At 37.8% G+C, this 20418-nt stretch overlaps 1 protein-coding gene across 3 annotated transcripts in view; it reads left to right on the top strand.

Moving 5' to 3' along the window:
* The window catches only part of RAPGEF2 (Rap guanine nucleotide exchange factor 2), a 239142-nt gene that overhangs the window by 133338 nt on the left and 85386 nt on the right, over positions 1-20418 (top strand). For 2 of the 3 annotated variants that reach the window (XM_055144324.1, XM_055144320.1), the window contains exon 7: positions 371-388. The exons of the other annotated variant lie outside the window; for it this stretch is intronic. In XM_055144324.1, the coding sequence (XP_055000299.1) occupies positions 371-388 (18 nt within the window). The remainder of the gene's footprint in view (positions 1-370; positions 389-20418) is intronic. 3 annotated transcript variants of the gene reach the window in all.

Raw genomic sequence — 20418 nt, 5'->3', positions numbered from 1 at the left:
GGAAATGTACATGGTGAATGGACGGGTGTTGGATTGTTGTATGACTGATCAACTTTGTAACTGTGTATCTCACAGTGATTCAATTAAAAATAACAAATAAAAGTTTGAAAAATGGGAAAAACTGGACTTTACAAGAAAAAAAGATAATTGCATTGGGCATACTTTATAGGTTATTTCAAGTGTTTATAAGTATTCTTCAAGGGCCTGGCTAAAAGGACATAGGGAACATTATGCATATAGCCAATTCCATATGGCCATCTTAACATAATTTTAACATTATCTTCATTTTGTCAGATGTACTATAGCATGTCTGATAATTTTCATCTTTTCCTTTCCTCTTTTATGGCACTCATTTCATTTTGGCTCAAAGGAATGCACTAAATCTCAGGTATTGTAATTTGTGTGGTCTCCTAAATACTAACCTAAGCTTATGTGTGAATTTGCATTTTAACTAATGAGTTTAATATTATTATGTTTTGCTTGGTCTTGTGCTTTTGTATTTTGTCTTCATTTAGTTAAGCCACTTAAAACTTTGAATCAGTGGTTTAGGGAATGGCATTGGCTGCTTTATTTATGAAAATCTAGAGATGAATTGCCCACCTTTTTTAAAAGAAAGAATGAAAGTGCAGCCTACTTAGTTTTAATAACAGGTGAGGCATACTCTCTGTACTAACCTGCTTTGCAAATAAAAAGGAAGAGGAAAATAAAGATTCTGAAATTTTGGTTATTTATTTTATGTGTCAGCTTAGGTAATGCATTGTATATAATAAGAAATAATTAGTATACTATTTATGTATGGGTTTGGGGCCAGATACAATAGTATTCTGGGATCACCCCTGGCTCTGTGCTCAGGGATCACTCTTTGCAGTACTTGGGGGACCGTATGTAGGGCCAGGAGCAAATTGGGTCTGTCTATATGCAAGGCACGCACCGTTACCCTAGACTAGCTCTCTGAATCAGACATTTATATTTAAATCCTGTACACAAAAGATTCAAATTTTAGTGATCCCAATGTGCAAGCTTTTTGGGAGACCACTGGTGAAATAAAGACCATTAAAAAGAAAGTAAAAATAAAAATTGCTTAATAATTTCTTATTGCGCTTATTTTTAACTAGATTTCATGCTTGTATTTCATTCTATAATTTAATCGAGACCTGTCACAATATCTTTGCTCATTTTATTCATGCCAATTTATGACTAATTTTTTGTTTTTGGTATTCTTTTGAAATTTTGGGTCAAATTTTGGATTAGCAGGGAACTTGGAGTCAAGGAAGAAACACTGATATATAGCTGAAACGTAATTAGTTAATGTTATGCTTGTCTTTACTTACTTCCCAGGAAAAATTATATGGATAATCTAATAATAGAAGCCTATCATTAATATAATATCTTTGGCTATTATAATGATTTTGCTTAAAACATTATTAATTTTTTTCAAGTTAAAATGAAATTGTCTATTGAGAATAAAATTAAGATGTCACAAATGACATGATTGCCCTGTTTTGGGCTAATTTTTAAATAATATAACAAATCTAAAATTTAAATTTGATAAAATATATTTCAGAAAATTGCACCTGTTTTGAGCTTTTACCTGAGAAAGATATTCTTTAGGAATATTTCAACATTATTAAATGTTAATTAAAAGTCCATATTAAATAGCTATTAAGAGAAACATTAGTTTACATTTCTTATTAGAAAAAAATTTCTATTTTAAACTAAGAGCCAAATTTAAAAAGTGAACTGAATTACTCTATACCTTATGTACACTTTTTAAAATTAGATGTTTTGCAGTAATTTAAACACAGATTAAAACATTTTCTTCAGAACCATGAATACTCATAGCCCTTGTAGAAATGTTATCAGGACAGTTTTTCAAGGCAAGGGTATGAGGTTTAGAAAGAGAATCCACATTTTAAGATGCAGTGAGAAGGGAAGATTGAAGATGACTTTAATTAGCATTTCCTTGCATTTTGTTGAGCTGAAGTAAAGACTGTACTTAAGACTGCCAGAAAATTAGATGTGGCATTAATTTTCACTTTACCCACGTGATGTGGATAAAGATCCTAAAGGAGAAGGTACCTGTCAAAGGCTGTAGAAGGTTTAGGGTCAGTCGCTTTTGAGACTTGAGACTTTGGAAAGGTTTACCTGGTCTCCAGGGACTGGATTTGGGCAGGGGATATTTTTTAAAAGTTTTTTTTTTTTTCCTGTTTTGGGTGATTGGAAAACTGTCACACACCTATATTGACATTTTTTATTCATCTTTTTAATGAAAATATTGTCCCACCCCTCTTTTGAATTTGAAGGAACATAATTAATTATACAGAGGTATTCATCTGTACTGACATTTGAAAAATTCCTCACGCTCCTAGTCTTGTTTACTTAAAGTGCTCTCCACACCTGGTAATACTCAGGGGCCGCTCCTGGCTCTGTGCTCAAGAGCGACTCCCAGTGGTGTGCACGAGACCAGGTCCTGTGCTGGTGCTCAAACCAGGGTTCTGCAGCATGCAAGGCAAGCACCTCTGACCCTTCGCTGTCCCTGCTGCCTAGCCGTGTGACGGTCTCATTGACTGTCCTACTCTGACCTGCCTCAGGAAGTCTGACTTGACTCTGCACATTTTAATTCGGAGGATCGACCACAGTACAATGCAAAACATACAGCCTCAATCAGTATGAAATTTGTGAAATAATGTAAATTGCAGTCATGTATAAAGTTATCTGCCACACATTTCATTAGTAGTCTTTTTTCCACGGTGTATCTACCTACAGGTACCATTTAATGTTTACATGCTAAATTTTTCAAGTAGACGACTTAGTTTGAAGTTCTTGATGCAGGTGCACAAAAATGTACATTAAAATGAATGTCAGCTAAGCTGAATACAGTATTCTATAATATTATGGGAACAGAACAGACTGTGATAATGCGTTATCTGAGAATGTGTCAGTTTATGAAGCTTGCTTTACATAGGAGGCTTATGAAAATGAGCCCCATGCTGTAAGGTTATTTTTAATAATAGTTTAAAATCTTTTTCATGTGATGATTCTGTAGCCATTCCTTGGTTGTATGTTGTATATCTCTGGAAGATTTTTATTTTCTTGAGGTAGAAATGATTAAGCTTATTTCATCTTTAGTTGATTTCTTAGTTGGTTTGGTTAGTTTAAAAGATTGTTGAAATACTGAAATGAACAATGCTGCCTTTATGATGAAGTACATTTATCGGATATTTGGTATTTTGACTGGAGCTATCATGACTTTGTTTTACTTTTTACAGAGGTCTGTGGGACAGACCGAATCTTACTCCAGTGACCTAATAAATGAGCAGCTGAAGTACAGGGAATTCCTGGAATTATAAAGGCATACAGAGAGAGGCAACTTCAGGATCGGACGTAGCTTTTTGAATGGTCTTAATGTCTCTGATTTGTTTAATTTTGTGGTGCTGGGGACGGAATCTAGGGCCTCAAGCATGCATGAAAAGTGCTGGACAGCTTGGTTGCGCTGGACGACCCCAGTTATAAATTGAGTTTTGTGGTGCTGAGGCTTGAGCCGTGTGAGGCCAGCAGTCTACAACTGAGCGCCACAACTGCACCCCTCCCCGGCCCTAAGTCAGAAACACGCTTTTCCAGGAGAACCCAACAGAAGTGGGAAAACTGGGCTAGGAATAAAGAACGAAAAGGAGGGTGTGGAGTGAGTGTCAGAAGAGCGATGCATGCCGCATGCTCGCAATAAATAAATAAATGAACAGCCCTACAAAATTTTCTCTCGATACTCTTTATTGTATGCAAGCCTGATGTTTTATAATCACACCAGAGTCTTTTAAAGAGAGGTGTCGAGAGCATTCTCGGCTTTTCACACTCGCCATCAGGAGGTTTACTGCTTCCACTTCACCTACATCATGTTGCATTTTAAAATCCTGCAGAAGATCTTGAAACAATAGGTGACTGTGCCGGCACACTGCCAGGTGTACTGTAACTGCTGGCAATGTTGCAGCATGTGAAAACGGCTGCAGTGGTCTCGGTCACCCTGCTGTGGGGGGATTAGTTCTCTTTCTTGCAGTTCTATTCAGGTATCGGTATCGATTGAATTTATACAGATGGGGAAACGGTAACTATATCAAAGTTGATCTGTGAATCAGGAAAGAGTTTCAAACATAAAATTATTTCCCTTTGTGCTATTAACAGCATGCATTGCAAATTCATGCAAGGCAGTTGAGAATAGTATGCAGTGTGCTGTTTACCCAAGTCTCAGCTTCTGTTCGAGGATGTCTATTTTTATATATTACATCATCTCTGCTGCAGAACCCCCATGTCCACTGGGATTTACTGTTCTTTCATTCCATTTTGAAAGAAAGCTTGTATTGATGTCATAATTGGACCCATCTTTCGGTTGCACTTGGAAATTGAAAGTAATAAGGGTGTTGTGTAGCAAGTCATGCAATATTTCAAGCAATTTATTTGTCAAAGAGATCACTGTCATTGTGTCCTCCCTCTAATTGTGAACACTGGTGGCTCTCTGTGCCTGTACATGTTTTAAATATACTTGACTAAAATTTAGCTTTTACTCTCAATAGCAAGGATCCCTTTCATCTTTGACTGTTTCATTTCTTTGGTGTTTTTTTTTTTCCTTTTTTTCTTGGTCATAAGATTTTGTAGTGCTGCATGCTGGTTTGAAAAATGTCTCTTTGGGAAAATCTGCTTTGAAAGTCAGTCCTTTTGCAAGATCAGTGTGGAACTGATCTTACAATTAAGTTATCGGTTGTAAAATTGTCTGTTTTCATTATTAGAAGTATTGAGTGATTAGAAATTTTCAGTTTTGATTTATGAATGTAGTTAAAGTACTGACTTCAAATGCTTTTGCAGTAGGTAGGAGATAATGTTGATCTCTGGGAGAAGCTCTAGCATTTAATTCATTATGGAGGTGTTATGTTTACATTGTGGAAGGAAATATTTTAATTGTGTTAAGTGTTTCTAAAGGCCTACAAAATACTATTCATATTTATGTGTGTATTAATTCTCCCTTATTTTCTTTTAGAGATCCAATCATTATCCTGTTCTCAGCACTATACCTTCTTTTTATAAAAACCCAGCGAGGAATAACCATAACTGTGTGCTTCCTTTGCTGGGAGGGTGGTACTGGAGTGAAACCAGGTCTCTGTACTCAGGGCATGTATTTAGTATCTAGACACATCCGTGGCTCCACTCATAGTATAGAAGCAGACTTTTTTGTGACTTAATATTTGTTAATAATTCAAATAGTTTTATTGGATTAAAATGCACATACTATGTAATTAACCTATTTGTAACGCATTAATCTATATTTCCCCTTATTTTTTTTCATGTCATATAAATTTAAATTAACTATTTTAACCAGTTTCATGTTACACTTAAGTGTCAGGAGCAAACTTTTATTTTTGTTTGGGGGCCACACCTGGCTATGCTCGGGGTACTCCTGGCTCTGTGCTCCAGGATCACTCGTGGCAGTGCTCAGGACACCATATATAGTGCGGGGGAGCACGACTAGGTTGGTGGGCCACTTGCACGGCGAGTCCCCTTAGGCTGACTATCTCTCCAGCTCCAGTTGCAAACTTTTGGTGGGCTTGAATATATGTCCGGTTCACCGATATCTTATGTCTTACCCCCTCGCCTCCATTTTTGAAGCCACACCAGGTGGTGCCCAGGGCTTACTTCTGGTTCTGCACTCAGTGATCACTCCTGGAGTGCTCAGGAGACCTTATAAGGTGCTGGGGATTGAAGCCAGGTGGACCACCTGTAAGGCAAGCACTAGTTCTGTGTTTTGTATCCTTTGTGAATGTGTAAGTTGCATGTATAGGTAGAAAAGTAATGTTACACACTTCAGGAGAAAGCAATTTTCGACTTCTGAGAAGGGGAAGTTGTATTGAATAGTTGTAGTAGATAATTCTCTTATGGACTGAGTATGAAACCAGCTTTTTTCCCTTTTCTTTACCTGACCACACCCAGCAGTGCTCAGAGCAGTCTCCTGGCTCTGTGCTGGAGTTACTCCTGCTGGGCCTTGGGGGGGTCTATGTGGTGCTGGGGGTGGACCCCGGCATCCTGCGGTCAGAGTTTGAGCTCTCTTTCCTGTTTTTTTTTTTAAACCTTCTTTTCTTCAAATGGAACACAGGGAGAGATGGAATATAATGTGGAGTATGGGATTGCGAGCACAGAGGGGGAGTGATGTGGAGGCAGAGTAGACATTTCACTTCTGAAATATCCACTGCTGATTTGGACACGTGGTATAGTTATTCTGAAAGGAAAGATTTGAGGATCGAAATATTCAATAGGAGCAGAAATATTCAATAGTACAGTTGGTAGGGCACTTGCTCTGCATGGCTGACCTGGGTTTGATCACTGGCATCCTTATGGGAACCATAAGCCTGCCAAAAGTGATTTCTAAGCACCAGGCCAGGAGTAGTCTCTGAGAGCCGCTAGGTGTGGCCTCCCTTCATTCACCCCCCAAAAAAAAAATTAAAGAAGAAAAAAGAGTAAGTATATTAATTTTTACACAGATTTCTCTGAAGGTAGCAAAGATAATAAACCATCTATGGTGCAGCACACTCCAGAAGGCATTTGCCAGTACTAGAAAACAGTTAAAAAAATCTTACAATAGTCATTTCTCACTAGTTATTAGCACACTTCCTACTTCCTGTTTCTTGATACAGGTTTCTAACCTGGAATCTTATAGTTTGCTCTTTGAATCCTTAGGACTCAGGAGTACTCAGTACAGTTTGTGAAGATGAGATCATGTAGTTGTTTGTGAATTGATAAAATATATCCACGAACAGCTGATACATAGAGAATGCTTGGACATCATTGATTCTCTCTCTCTTTTATTTTGAAATAAAGTCGTTTTATTTAGGCAGTATGAGAGGAGGGAGAAGGAGAGTCCCATCAAGTTAAGGAAGAGATGCCGTGGGTGGCAGCAGAGGGGAGTGCTGACGTCACTGATTTTCTTTCTGGGATCGATGCCCTTGAGGGTGGCCATTGACAAACACTTGATAGCTTTCTGTCTTTCATTTTTCCTTGGTATGAATATTTGCCTACTTCTTCTTTTTTTTGGGGGGGGGGGTGGCAACACCAGTGTTTGGGGGCTCCTCCCAGCTCCGTGCTTGAGGGGTCGCTTCTGGCATGCTTGGAGACATGGTGCCTCGGCGTGCAGGGCTCAGCCTGTTCAGCTTCCTGCTGGGCCCCATGCCCGGCCTGTAGGGGAAGGTGATGTCAGAACAGTGGATAGTGGGGGGGATTCTTTTGAATTTTGACCTACAGATTTACGGTGGCACTTATTATGCCTTAGGCGTACCATGTTCTGCATCACCAAAGCACGAGTGCATCTCACTGTCCCAGGGTCCCTTCTTCAGGGACCCCTCTGCCATCCTTCTGTTTGGTAAATACAGTTCTCCAGACAAGGACTAAGGCTTTGCATTCATTTATTTTCTGTTCCTGTATCTCCATTTCTTTACATTCCACATATATTTGAGACCCAGTATTTGTCATCCCACTTCCGACTTCATTTAACACAGCACTTGCAAGTTCCAGCCAAATTGTGCTGAAATACAAGATTTTGTATTTAGCCGAAGAGTATCCCGTTATATATGAATTCCAGTTACTTTGCTTTCCTGTTTGGGGGCACCTGGGTAATTTCCAGCTCTTGGTTATTCTGAATAGCACTGCATGAACGTAGGAGACGTAGACTTTTTTTTTTTTTTTTCAAATTTATGATGAGTGTTCTTGGGGTGGATACTCAGGATGGGATCTTCAGGTCCTATGACAGTTTTGATTTTGAATTTTGGGGATGTTCCTAGACAGGCTTCCTTCCCAGCAACAGAGTGAGGGCTCTTTTCCCCTCACCTTCCTGTTGAAACTTGTTTCCAGCCTTCCTGAAGAGTTGAGGGGGGGAAGGAAGATAGCTCGGTGGGTTGGACCTGTGCTCTGCATGCAGGAGGCCCAGTTTGATCCCTGGCACTGATTGGTCCCCCAAGCACACAGCTGGGAGCATTCCCTGAGCATCCCCATTTACAGTGTCACTGTCATCCCATTGCTCATCCATTTGTTCGAGTGGGCACCAGTAATGTCTCTCATTGTGAGACTTATTGTTACTGTTTTTTTTTTTTTTTTTGGCATATCAGATACACCACGGGGAGCTTGCCAAGCTCTGCCATGCAGGTGCGATACTCTCAGTAGCTTGCTGGGCTCTCCAAGAGGGGCTGAGGAATCCAACACAGGTCGGCCTCGTGAAAGGCAAATGCCCTACTGCTGTGCTGTCGCTCCAGCCCATCCCCATTTATAAACATAATAAAGTAAAAAAGAGGTTAGAGCCCAATAATTTTTTTATTTATCTTTTAGCTAGTAGTTGAACCTTTTTGCTTAAGGACTTAGCTTTGTCAAGATTTCATGAGCTCTACCCACACACCTTGGCTTCCCAATAATTGCTTTTGGAGGATTTTCAAATGAGTCAACTGTTTGGGGGAATTTCAGACTTCTTTCCTCAAATGAAAACAATTTGAACAAATTATATTGCATAGATTTCTCTACAAATTCTTTTCTTTAGAACCAAATGCAAAACATACGACTTTTGCCTATTCACCCCACAGTAAAAATGATTTGTCCTGGAAAATATGATGGACATATCTTGCAATTTTCTAATGTAATGGTTTTACCTCAATAATTTTTATTACATGTCAAAGCTCCCTCAGTTTTTTGGAAGGAATAACTGTAAAAATACTTAAATGGCTAAGTTTACTTGGTGCGGTTAAGAATTAAACTTGTTGATTTTAACGTTGCTGTTACATCTGAAATAAACTTATGTAATCTGGTAAAAAATAAAAATTCATGAGCTCATGTTTCTGAGTTCACTGTACCCTTATTTCCCATATTTGAAACTAAAACTTGAGAAAATTGAAAATGTTATTTTGAAAATTTATCCTGCATAAGTTTCTTTGTGAAAATAGTAATATTTTATTATTTTATTTTTTTCCGAATATATTTAATATAATAAAAGATAGCACGAATCCACATTCATCTGTTATTTAATCTTCCAGTTGAAATACAGAAAGTGTATGAAGAAAATCTGGCCATGTATATATACATATATATGCATATATGGATAGTTGAAAGAGGAAGGATTATTTTAATACATTTTCAAATATTTTTTTGACAGGTTATTTTGTGGGAAGGACAGGGAGTCACAGCTGATGGTGATCAGGGCTTATTCCTGGCCCTGCACTCAGGGATCACTCCTGGCGGGCTCGGAGGACCCTATGGGGTCAGCTGCATGCGAGGCGAATGCCTTACCTGCTCTTCTGTCGCTCTGGCCGCAATGGGTTTTAATTTCTTACAGGCTTAACTGCAGTAAGGAATATAAAATGATACCAGCAAGCATTTCTTAATCTCTTTCTCTCTCTTGGCGTCACACCTGGCGATGCTCAGGGGTTACTCCTGGCTCATGTACTCAGGAATTACTCCTGACGGTGCTCGGGGAACCATAGGGGATGCTGGGAATCAAACCCAGGTCGGCTGCGTGCAAGCAAATGCCCTATCCGCTGTGCTATCACTCCAGCTCCTCTTAACCTCTGTTAAAAACTCGTCGTTGGACTGGAGAGTTAGTCCAGCTGACCGAGCACATTTTGCACGCCAGAGCCCCTGGCAGGCGTTGTCCCTGAGCACCATCAGAAAGCAGGGGCCCCGTAACTTATAAACAAAAACTGCCTCATTGTTTTGGGGCTGGGGATATGGCTCAGTGGCAAAACACCCCACACAGATCTGGGGTGGAATTTAAAAATTCTCCTTTTGCATAAGTGTGGGCATGTGTGAGTGCCCAGCAGGAATTGGCAGGGTCTTATGTGTGTGACACTGTGCCCTACTATTCACCCTCATCCCTGGCCTCTGAGCATATTTTCAGTAAATAGTTATATTGAGTGGCTACTAGCCATCTATTTCAGAGCCTCAGCTATCTTTCAGGACATATTTTTATTTGATTTATTTACTATTTCTTTTTTTATTTTTATTTTATTTTTTTGCTTTTTGGGTCACACCCGGTGATGCACAGGGGTCACTCCTGGCTCTGCACTCAGGAATTACCCGTGACGGTGCTCAGGGGACCATACTGGATGCTGGGATTCTAACCTTGGTTGGCCGAGTGCAAGGCAAACACCCTATCCACTGTGTTATCGCTCCAGCCCCTATTTCGTATTTCTTAATGTTTAAATTCTTGAAAGTTTCTTTATCGGTTCTCTGTCTTCCCATCACTAATTAAGGTAATTGTGAACCATAAAGTTGTACTGTAAAATCATTTAAATTTTAATGTAAAAATTAGTATGATTTGAAAGTATGATAAAATGATAATTGTAGAGAGTCTGTTAAGTGGCCCTTTTTAAAAATGGAATTTTGACTTCCATCACCAGGAGCGGGGGAAGTGGGATGAAAGGTTTCCCTGAGCTGAGGTGGAGGAATATCGGCTATTTATTTTGGTTTTTGCATAACACTTGGCGATGCTCAGAGGTTACTTCTGGCTCTGTGCTCAAAGATCACTCCTGGTGGGCTCCGGAAACCATACGGGATGTTGGGGATCAAAAAAGGATCGGCTACATGCAGGACAAGCAAGGGCCCTACCTGCTTTGCTGTCTCCCTGGCCCAGTGTTGCCAATTTAATGGTGTGGTAGCATTGTAATCTTGAAGCGTATTAGTCATTGGTACTGTTGTATGCCAGTTTTTTTTCTCAATAAAAATAAAATTAAATGGAGTTTTGGTTTTATACAATACTCATAAGACTAGTTTAGGTCCCTCTGTCCCCAAAAGATGATTTTCATGTCATCATCAGTTTTAAGAAGGTCCTGTGGATACTAGTAATTAATGATGTTGGGGTTAAATAATTTATTATGGATCATTTGAGTTTGAAAGTATAAAATAAGTATACAAATAACCTAGAAATTGAAGTATCTTTCTTTTCAGAACTCCTTACTAAATTTTCTTTGCTGTGTATGGTCTTAGAATACTTACTGTTTTTTAATTGTGTGTGTCTGCGTATCCAGATAAAGATGATATCTTTCATCTTGTCTACCTGTCCTATTTATAAGATATTCCCTTGTTATTACGAAGCATGGCTTACTACTCATGGCCACACTTTCAAGTTCATTCGATGAGATTCACTAATCAGCCATGAATGCAAAATATTAGGGCGACTAAGACCCTGCTTTTTTCAAAGGGGCTGAAATGTTGCCTGCTTCCCACATTTGAAATGGTGGGCTCACCTTGGTAAAATATCTTAACTGTTCACATGATATTTCACGGTTAGTAGTCTATTAACTACTAATTAATTAGTTAGTATTGACTATTTTCTAATCATATTGCACTTTTATCTTTCTCTCTCTATCTCTCTGTCTCTTTCTCTCACACACACACACTCACACACACATACACACACACTATGCCATGCTTCTTTCTAGTAGTATTGGTCTAATACTAATATCTAACCGGTTTTGATTCCTATTTAATTCTCCCTGTTGGTTGTTGCAATGACAGAGGGCATGCACACTTGGTTGTGTGCCCCACGCTTGGTTGTGGTGCTAACCTGGCATCACACACTTTGTGCTGGTGATTGTGTATGTTTTCTTGGGACTGGTGATCCCAAATGCTCATGCGCAGATCATGTTTAGGGTGCATGTGGAGCGTTGACGGCGATCCAACTCCATATAGCTTCACTCTTGCCGATCAGATGCTGTGGCACTGGGCTGTGATTCACTGGGCCTCCAAATTTTGTTGTTTTTAATTTTAGTTCGCTGGAGAGGCAAAGGGAGTTGGGGGGGAGAATACATGTGTACATATCTATCTATATTTAAATTTTGTTCCATGAGACATTTACTTGGCCTTACAGTGTTGAAGAAAATTCTTTATTTCCTGTAAAGTACAGGTTTCAAGGAAAGTTCATTCCCAATTTTTTGTTTCCTGTCCTATCCCACTTAGACTTAGGGGGTCAGGTGCATTATGAATGAGTGAAAGTCTTATTCTTATTCTGTTCAAGTGCCATTATAGACTTATGGCTGTGTGTTAACGTGGAGAAATGTACTTGATGGCACAACCAGGATTCCACTCCTCTATTCAACTGCTGTTAAATCTCCCAATTGAAGTATATAAAGTGTATGAAGAAACTCTAGACTTATAGCTGTGGATAGTTGAAAAAAGAAGGATTCTTTAGGTATCAAAACCAATATCTAACTGGTTTTGATTCATACTTAATGAAGATGAAGGGAAAATATCTGGTCATCTGTGAGGAATTCTATTGTAGTTGGTATATAGTTAAATATTGTAATATTCTTTAAGAGTATCAGCATGGAAATAACTGGAAATTTTAATGTGCAACTAAAATATCAACAGGTAGAATGCTTTACTTGCCTTTTAGAGTTTTAAAGGAAAGATAAATTAGATGTGTGCCTTGGGTATTACTTACTAATATTCTGAAAAAGAAGATTGAATACTGTCACTGATCTTAAGCTCATATAGCCTATGGGTAGACTGAATTCTTATTCAAGAGATCATTTCAAAAATTTCCATGGCATCTAAGATATTTTCTATATCAAGACAATCTTCTATATTTAATTATTTTCCAAGCAAATTTACTTGGAAGCATTTCCTGTCTAGGGTATATTTAATTATATCATAGATGCAGGCACAATTCTATTCCTGGTAGTAGTCAATTGATTAATGTTTCCATTTATAAAAACTGTCATTTCTTTTAGAAAGAATATTAAACCCTTATGAAAATTTAAACATCTTTAGAATTATTTCAAAACATTAGATTTAAGAAATAAAGATGTTAGAAATTAAATGTTTGGTTTGGGGGCCACACCCAACAATGTTCAGGGCTTACTCCTGCCACTGTGCTCAGGGGTTGCTCCTGGCAGTGCTCAGGGGACCGGAAGCAGTGCAGGGCATCAGACTGGGATTTGTTTCAATGTCCAGCAAGCACTTTAACTCTTTTCCTGTCTCTTTGGCTCCCCAAATGAAGCTCTGCATCAGTCAGTGTGTGCGTACAATTTCCGCTTTTGGAATTGGTGGCTGCTCTTGGCCCATTGCTCAGGAGTGGTTCCTGCGAGTTCTCAGGAGGCCATGCAGTGCCAGGGACTGAACCCTGGGGTCCCACACACCGAACATTCACTCAAGCCTTTTGCGATATCTTCCTGGCCTGTAGATAGTATTTTATATGCCATTGTGTGCTTTTGTGCAGCATTTCATAGGTACTGAGCAGTGCCTTGGCTATAGGTTGATGTCTTAGGATCAAACCTCCAGAATTAGTATTAATTTTTTTTTCAATTTTTAAAAAAATTTTTATTGAAACACTATGAGAGCAGTTACAGAGTTTTCGGTTTAAGTATAGGTCATACAATGATGAAACACCTGACCCTTCACTAGTGCACATTTTCCACTACCAAAAACCTCAGTATCCCCCCCATCCCACACCCTCCCTCTACCTATGTGGCATACAATTTCCACATTACTCTCTCTCTACTTTGATTACATTCAACATTTTGACAACAAACCCACCATTATTATTTTGAATTTTACCCCAACACTCAGATCTGCCGAAAAGGCAACATTAGACTATTTTTTTCTATTGCTGATTATGAATTGCATATGATAATGCACGGTCGCTATTGAGGCTCTGTGATTTTGGAATTCTGGAGTTTCAACAATTAAATCTAGAGGAATTTCTGCCAAAAGCTACTATATTCCAAGCTTGGTTTCTGAGTCTCTGGGATCATGGCCGATAAGCAGCTCGATCAGTAGCCAGAGGGCTCGTTCATGGGTGGCAAGTATTAGTTAATATTTTCAAGAGTGGCATTACAGATCCATTTGCATTCACATTCTGTTCAGCTCATTCATGAACATTAGTTGGGCTGGATCGATAGCACAGCGGTTGGGCATTCGCCTTTTGCGCGGCCGACCCAAGTTCGATTCCTCCGCCCCTCTCGGAGAGCCCGTCAAGCTACCGAGAGTATGGAGCCTGCACGGCAGAGCCTGGCAAGCTACCCTTGCGTATTGGATATGCCAAAACCAGTAACAATAAGTCTCTCAATGAAAGACATTACTGGTGCCCGCTCGAACAAATCGATGAGCAATGGGATGACAGTGACAGTGATGAACATTAGTTAATGAATTCAGAAATATTATTGAACATTGTTGAATGCTTGTGGAATATATTAGCTGACTTTTGTTTTCTCATATATATGTATGTGTATATATATATGTATGTATATATGTATATTCTTCTTTTTTCCAGTTAAACCTTGCTGTAACCTAAACTCTTAAGTGATGCTGTCACCATTGTTAGGAGCTAAGCATACTAAGACTAAGGAAGTTAAATATTTATGTATTTGACACCAGCGTGCACTGCCCACCTCGTTCCGCCTCCCCGCCCCAGTACAGAAATGGGTTTTTATTGGCAAAGTAAAAAAGGATGGCTCTGTGGTCACTTAAGTGTGTTTTATTTATTTATTATTATGTTTTTGGCAGAGGGAAAAGGGGCCAGAGTTGAATCACACCATCTGAGGCTCAGGGCTACTTAACAATTCTCCATAAGTACTTTCAGTTTTTAGAAATGAAAAACTACATCTTCTGTGCCATAGAACTACATGCTTCTGTGCTAGAAAATATTGGACATGTTGGGAGTACTTAAGAATATTGAAAATGTGTATTAAGTAGTTTACAGGGATTAAGAAACTTTTTATCTAGTTTGTCTAGCTAGTCATGTAATTTTTAATAATTTCTATTACTAGCATGAAGAGTATCACGTTTTACCTCTAAGTCATCTTCTAATTTATCAACTAATGATGTTAAAAAGAAGATCTCCAAACTATTGTCTCATTATTTTTTTTTAAAGTAGGGATATTTTAATATCTCTCTTCAGAAAAAAGTGATCACTGTCATCAGGACATCTGTCCCAAGAGAGACTGACACTGATTTATGTGTGCTGTCTTTTTCTGTCTTTAGTATCATATTACTCCTTTACCAATTTGCTTTTCATGCATGTTAGAAAGCCACCATATTAGATGAGATAATTTTTAAGAGCCGGAAGAGATTTCAGGACTCTTCCTATCAAATCCCCTGATTCAACAACTTTTTCTCTATAACCACTGACATGCAGCTTCTGCTTTAAGATTTTAAATTATACTTAGTGTTGAGATTTCTGATAGTTTTTCCATAATGTGTCAAAATTGCACCCACTGCCTAGTACAAAGTGTTTAGTACTAGAGTTTCTAAAGTGACACAAGTATTCACATTCCACTTTTACATAACTGCTTCAGATATTTAAAGAGTTTTTTTTTCAAATTTTTTTTTGGATTAAACCTACACAATTTTTTGTAGTTTTCCTATAAACACCTTATCAGAATTTTTTGCCCTTTTCTAATGAGAGAGGAGGGATGGAGCCACTTGCCAAATTTGGTTGTGCTCAAGACTTACTCCTGGCTCTGTGCTCAAGCATCACTCCTGGTGATGCTCAAATGACCTTATATGGAGAGTCACTGCTCTGTATTATCTCTCCAGCCCTATTTTTTTTTTTTATTGGGCTGGAGCAATAGCACAGTGGGTAGGGCGTTTGCCTTGCATGCGGCCGGCCTGGGTTCGATTCCTCTGCCCATCTTGGAGAGCCCGGCAAGATACCGAGATTATCCCACCCACACGGCAGAGCCTGGCAAGCTCCCCATGGCGTATTCGATATGCCAAAAACAGTAACAACAGGCCTCACAATGGAGACATTACTGATGCCTGCTCGAGCAAATTGATGAACAACGGGACGACAGTGCTACAAGTGCTATTGTTATTATTATTGTTGTTGTTGTTATTATTTGCTTTTTGAGTACTGTACTTATGATTATCTCTCCTAGTTTCTATGTTTATAACTGACAGTTGTAACTTACTTATACTACCCTACTGTCTTCCTTGCTCTGAACTTTGTGTCTGATAATTTGGTCCAAGATTATCTTAGGGTTTACTGGCATTGTTCATCAGTTCATATGAAAGTTTGGCCATATCAGTTATATAGATAACCCTTGAATTGTTCTTCAAACTTGATCTCCTCTTACTTGTTAAATGAAAATTTACCAGTTTTTGCCTACTAATTTTTCCCTATTAAGTTAAATGGGATCTCTGCAAATTTATTCTTTGAGCAGTTATCGTGTGCAAGGTGATACTAAGTGTAAATCATAATTTGTTGTGAAATACCAGAATTTTAAAAAATTTGTATGGTTTCTGCTTTCACATAACCCATTTTCCACTTGTGATCAGTGTTCTTTATGTTAGATAAAAACAAAGGAACAACGAACAATTCCTTATGCTTGTGAAAACATAGTAATAATATTATGTCTAATTAGCAGTAAAGGTAATGATTTCTATTTATAAAATAGAATGTTGCTTTTATAAAATAGCATGGAGAGGAGCCTAGTAGGAGATTCTTGCACCTAGAAGAACCGATGAAATGATTTACTGGTGTTCAAGAGTTCACCTCTGAAACCTTGAATATTTCAAGATGAAACTTTCGCTTTTGTTGGGGGAAGAGAAAGCTGGGCCACACCCAGTGCTGCCCAGGGATTACTCTTGGCTCTGTGCTCAGGGACCGCTCCTGGTGGTGTTCAGGGAATCAGATGTCGTGCCAGGGACTGAGTCCAGGTCAGCAGCTGCAAGCAAGTGCTTTACTGCTGTTACCTCTCTTCCCCCAGATGAAACTTTTTTTTAAGACTCCAGGAAGTAAAATAAGCTTTGCTAAATCTGCTATTAAAGTCTATTCATTCTTCAAACACATGCATACCAATTCTTTAAAAAAAATTTTTTTAATTATTGAATCACTGTAAGGTATAGTTACAGACTTAAAAATTTTCTTGCTTGTGATTCAGTTACACAATGATCGAGTACCCATCCCTCTACCTGTGCCCATTTTCCACCACCAATGGTTCCAGCATCCCTCCCACCACTCCCCCGACCCTGTCTCCTTCACCTTCACCTCACCCCACTTCTGTAGCTGGGCATTCCCTTTTGCTCTCTCTCTCCTTTTGGGTGTTGTGGTTTGCAGTAGAGGTATTAAGTGGCCATTATGTTCAGTCTATTCTTAATGTAAATTCTCACAATCTTTATTTTACTTTTGAGCATTTTTTTATTTCATGTTATTTTTTACATGTTTCTTGCATGTTCCCTATGCATTTTCAGTATATTTATGATGGATATGTTACTACACTAATCTTTGAATTATGAGTAAGGTCCAGTGAAAATTGTGTTGGCATAAATATTTTAATGAAAAATACTCTACAGATTTTCTCGTACCATAACTTTGGAGTATATCTGAGAGATCTTTTTAGATTCTATTAGATTAAATTGCTAATTCAAGTAATAATATTTCTGAAGCCTTTAGGTAGAACTCAAATACTTACTTGACTTCGTGTATTAGGAACGGTGCTAATAATTAGGGTTTTTTGGTTTGTTTTGTCTTAAAGTAATAAACTTGATGTACTGTTGTATTTGGTTAAAGTAGAAAAACTAAAATTCTACCTGAATTTTCTTGAGAAGTGCTTTGGGAGAGTACATAAGGGAGGTCTGTTGGGAGTCCACTCAAGGACAGAGTGGATTATACACACTGGAGGATTGACTTATCCTAGAAGGAAAGGGTTAAGCACCTTTTCTTTTGAAAAGAAGTCCTAGTATTAATGACTGGGAATATTAGATTTAAGAATGTATAAGTAAAATTTCTGAAGCTGTCTGGTAAAATAGCTTTATTTTCCACTGGTTAATCCTTTCTGGGGGGTATACTTATATAGAGAATAAAGCATTTTTAAATGTCACTTCTTTGGTGAAGGGTATGACATAAGGCATCAAAGCTGTAAGATCTCCTGTTTTTAGTTATCAGCAAATTATTCTTGTTACTCCCACAGATGTTCCCCAACCCCTGTATTCCTCTGGAGTAGGGAGAAATGGGAAGAAATCATTGCAGAGTGTATAAGTGATAATAAAAACCTCGAGTTCTATTTTGTGTTTTTCCAAACTACTAACCCTATAATCTCATGCACTTAATTTTTCTATGAAAGATGAATACATAATTTTCTTGTTTCCCTTGGGTTTTGATAAACTTAATTAAATCTGAAAAACATATTGAGATCTATGGATAAATACTACAGATGCTCTAAATAAATATTATAAATAAATAGACGTTACTTCCAAATGTAATTAATAATTGCTGAGAAGAACCAACTGTTTTTATTTTTTTTAGCTGTAATAAAAGGTAAATGCTTTAGGTGGAAAAATATAAATGAATATAGTCATTGAATTTAGCATTGAAAGGCTTTCCATTAAGTAGTTTGCTGAATTAGGTATGTAAACTCCTTTGAATTAATATTACTGATAATATAGAAGTCATTAGACATTCTTGGCATAGGGTGGAAAGTATCACATGTTCTTTTCTGGCTGGATTTATTTAATACACAATTTGCTAAATTAAGATAGTAAAGGAATAGACAGGTATATCCCAGATTAAGGCTATATCAAAGTGAATATGCTTTATTCTTGTTTGTATAAAATCTGTAATTGGGATTTTCCTAAAATATATAATAATTGGGCCCTTCCTCCCTTTCTCCCTCTCTTAACTCCGCACACCTGGCAGTGCTTAGGGCTTGCTCATGGCTTGGTTTTCAGGGATTACTTCTGGTTCTTCCTGATGGGAACATATGTAGTGTGGAAGGACTGAATTGGTGTTGGTCGTGTACAAGGCAAGCACCTGAATCCCAGTCATATTTCTCTGGCCTTATATTTATTTATTAAGCAATGCTTGACTTATTACAAACCAGCAGAGTTGACTTCACTGAACAAGATATGGATAGTAAAATTTCAGTGTCGCAAGAATAGGTCTTAAGATATATAGGTTGTAGGCATGGAGCCAGATTGTGAGTGGAATCACACCATTCTCAGCACAGAAAAGCAGCAGTGCCCAAGGATGTGTGATTTTCTAACTTCATCTTACAGGTGCCCTGATTAGGTTAGTTTCTTTCTTGAGAGAAGTGACACATTTTCCCAGAGAGGACAGGATAAGAGCTTTCACATACAGGGTCAGATATCCTCACCATAGGGGTCATTTGACTTAAACTTCAGAGTTTTTGACACATGAACTTATGGGACAGGGTTGGAACAAATAAAACTTGATTATGTAGTTCTTGTCTTGGTATACTTTTTCTATTGTGGTAAAATAACTGTACTATTTTAGATATTTTTATATGTAGAATTAAATGGTAATAAGTACATTTACTGCTATCATTTATCTCCAGAATAGTGTCATCTTCTCAAACTTGAACTACATATCCATTAAGAAATAACAATAATTCTCCCTTTCCCCAGCCCTTAGAGATCACCATTCTATTTGTCTCTGAGTTTAAGATATATAGTACTATATGTAAGTAGAATCATATATTTTTTTTGTGGCTGACATACTACATAGCATACGGTCTTCAGTGTTTATGATACAGCATGTAACAGAATTTTTTGCTTTTTAATCCCAAATAATTTCTCACTGTATATGTCACATTTTGTTTACATATTCATTCATCGACAGAAAATTGGATTGTTTCCACCTTTTGATACCACTCTTTTTTTTCAGTCTTGAATTTAGAGTGGTTTTATCCTTAAAATTAAAGGAAAGGTCGGTGCTTTTCCACATCCCCTGCTTCAACAGTTTGCATTGCCTCCCCACTATCAACTTCATTTTCCAGAGTGATAATTTTTTTCACCAACCAGAACCACATTGCAAATAATTCACCATTGCATTCATTCTTGTATTGCCTCCCCACTATCAAATTTATTTGCCAGAGTGATAATTTTTTCACCAACAAGAGCCACAAAGCAATAATTCACCATTACATTCATTCTTGGTGTTGTACAATTTGGATTTGTACAAAGTTGCTAATAATATATAGCTATTAATATAAAGTCAGATGGAATATTTTTGCTATCCTAAATATCCTCTGTGCTCTGCTCTCATCTCCACTCATTTTTGACAACCACTGAACTTTTTTTCTCTAGAACTTTCCATACTTTTGCTGCATTCTGAATGTTATATAGTTAACATCATATAGTTTGTAGTTTTTTCAGATTGACTTTTTTGTTGTTGTTGTTAGTAATACACATTTAAGTTTTTTTCAGATCTTTTTATATCTTAATGGTTTGGATTTGTGTGTGTGTGTGAAGAATAATTTTTCATTGTCTTGATGTACCATAGTATGTTAGATTCATTCATCTACTAAAGTGCATCTTGGTTGATTCTGAATTTTACTAAATAAAGCTGGTATAAACATTCTCATGCAGGATTTTACTTAAACATCAAGGAGTACAATTGCTAGGTGGAAATCCTTTATTCTTTATTCATTGTTGAGTCTTCTGTTA

This window comes from Sorex araneus, chromosome 7, assembly GCF_027595985.1.
Source record: "Sorex araneus isolate mSorAra2 chromosome 7, mSorAra2.pri, whole genome shotgun sequence".
Lineage (NCBI taxonomy): Eukaryota > Metazoa > Chordata > Mammalia > Eulipotyphla > Soricidae > Sorex > Sorex araneus.
The sequence above is the reverse complement of the archived record's forward strand: the minus strand, read 5'-3'. Positions and strand labels throughout refer to the sequence as shown.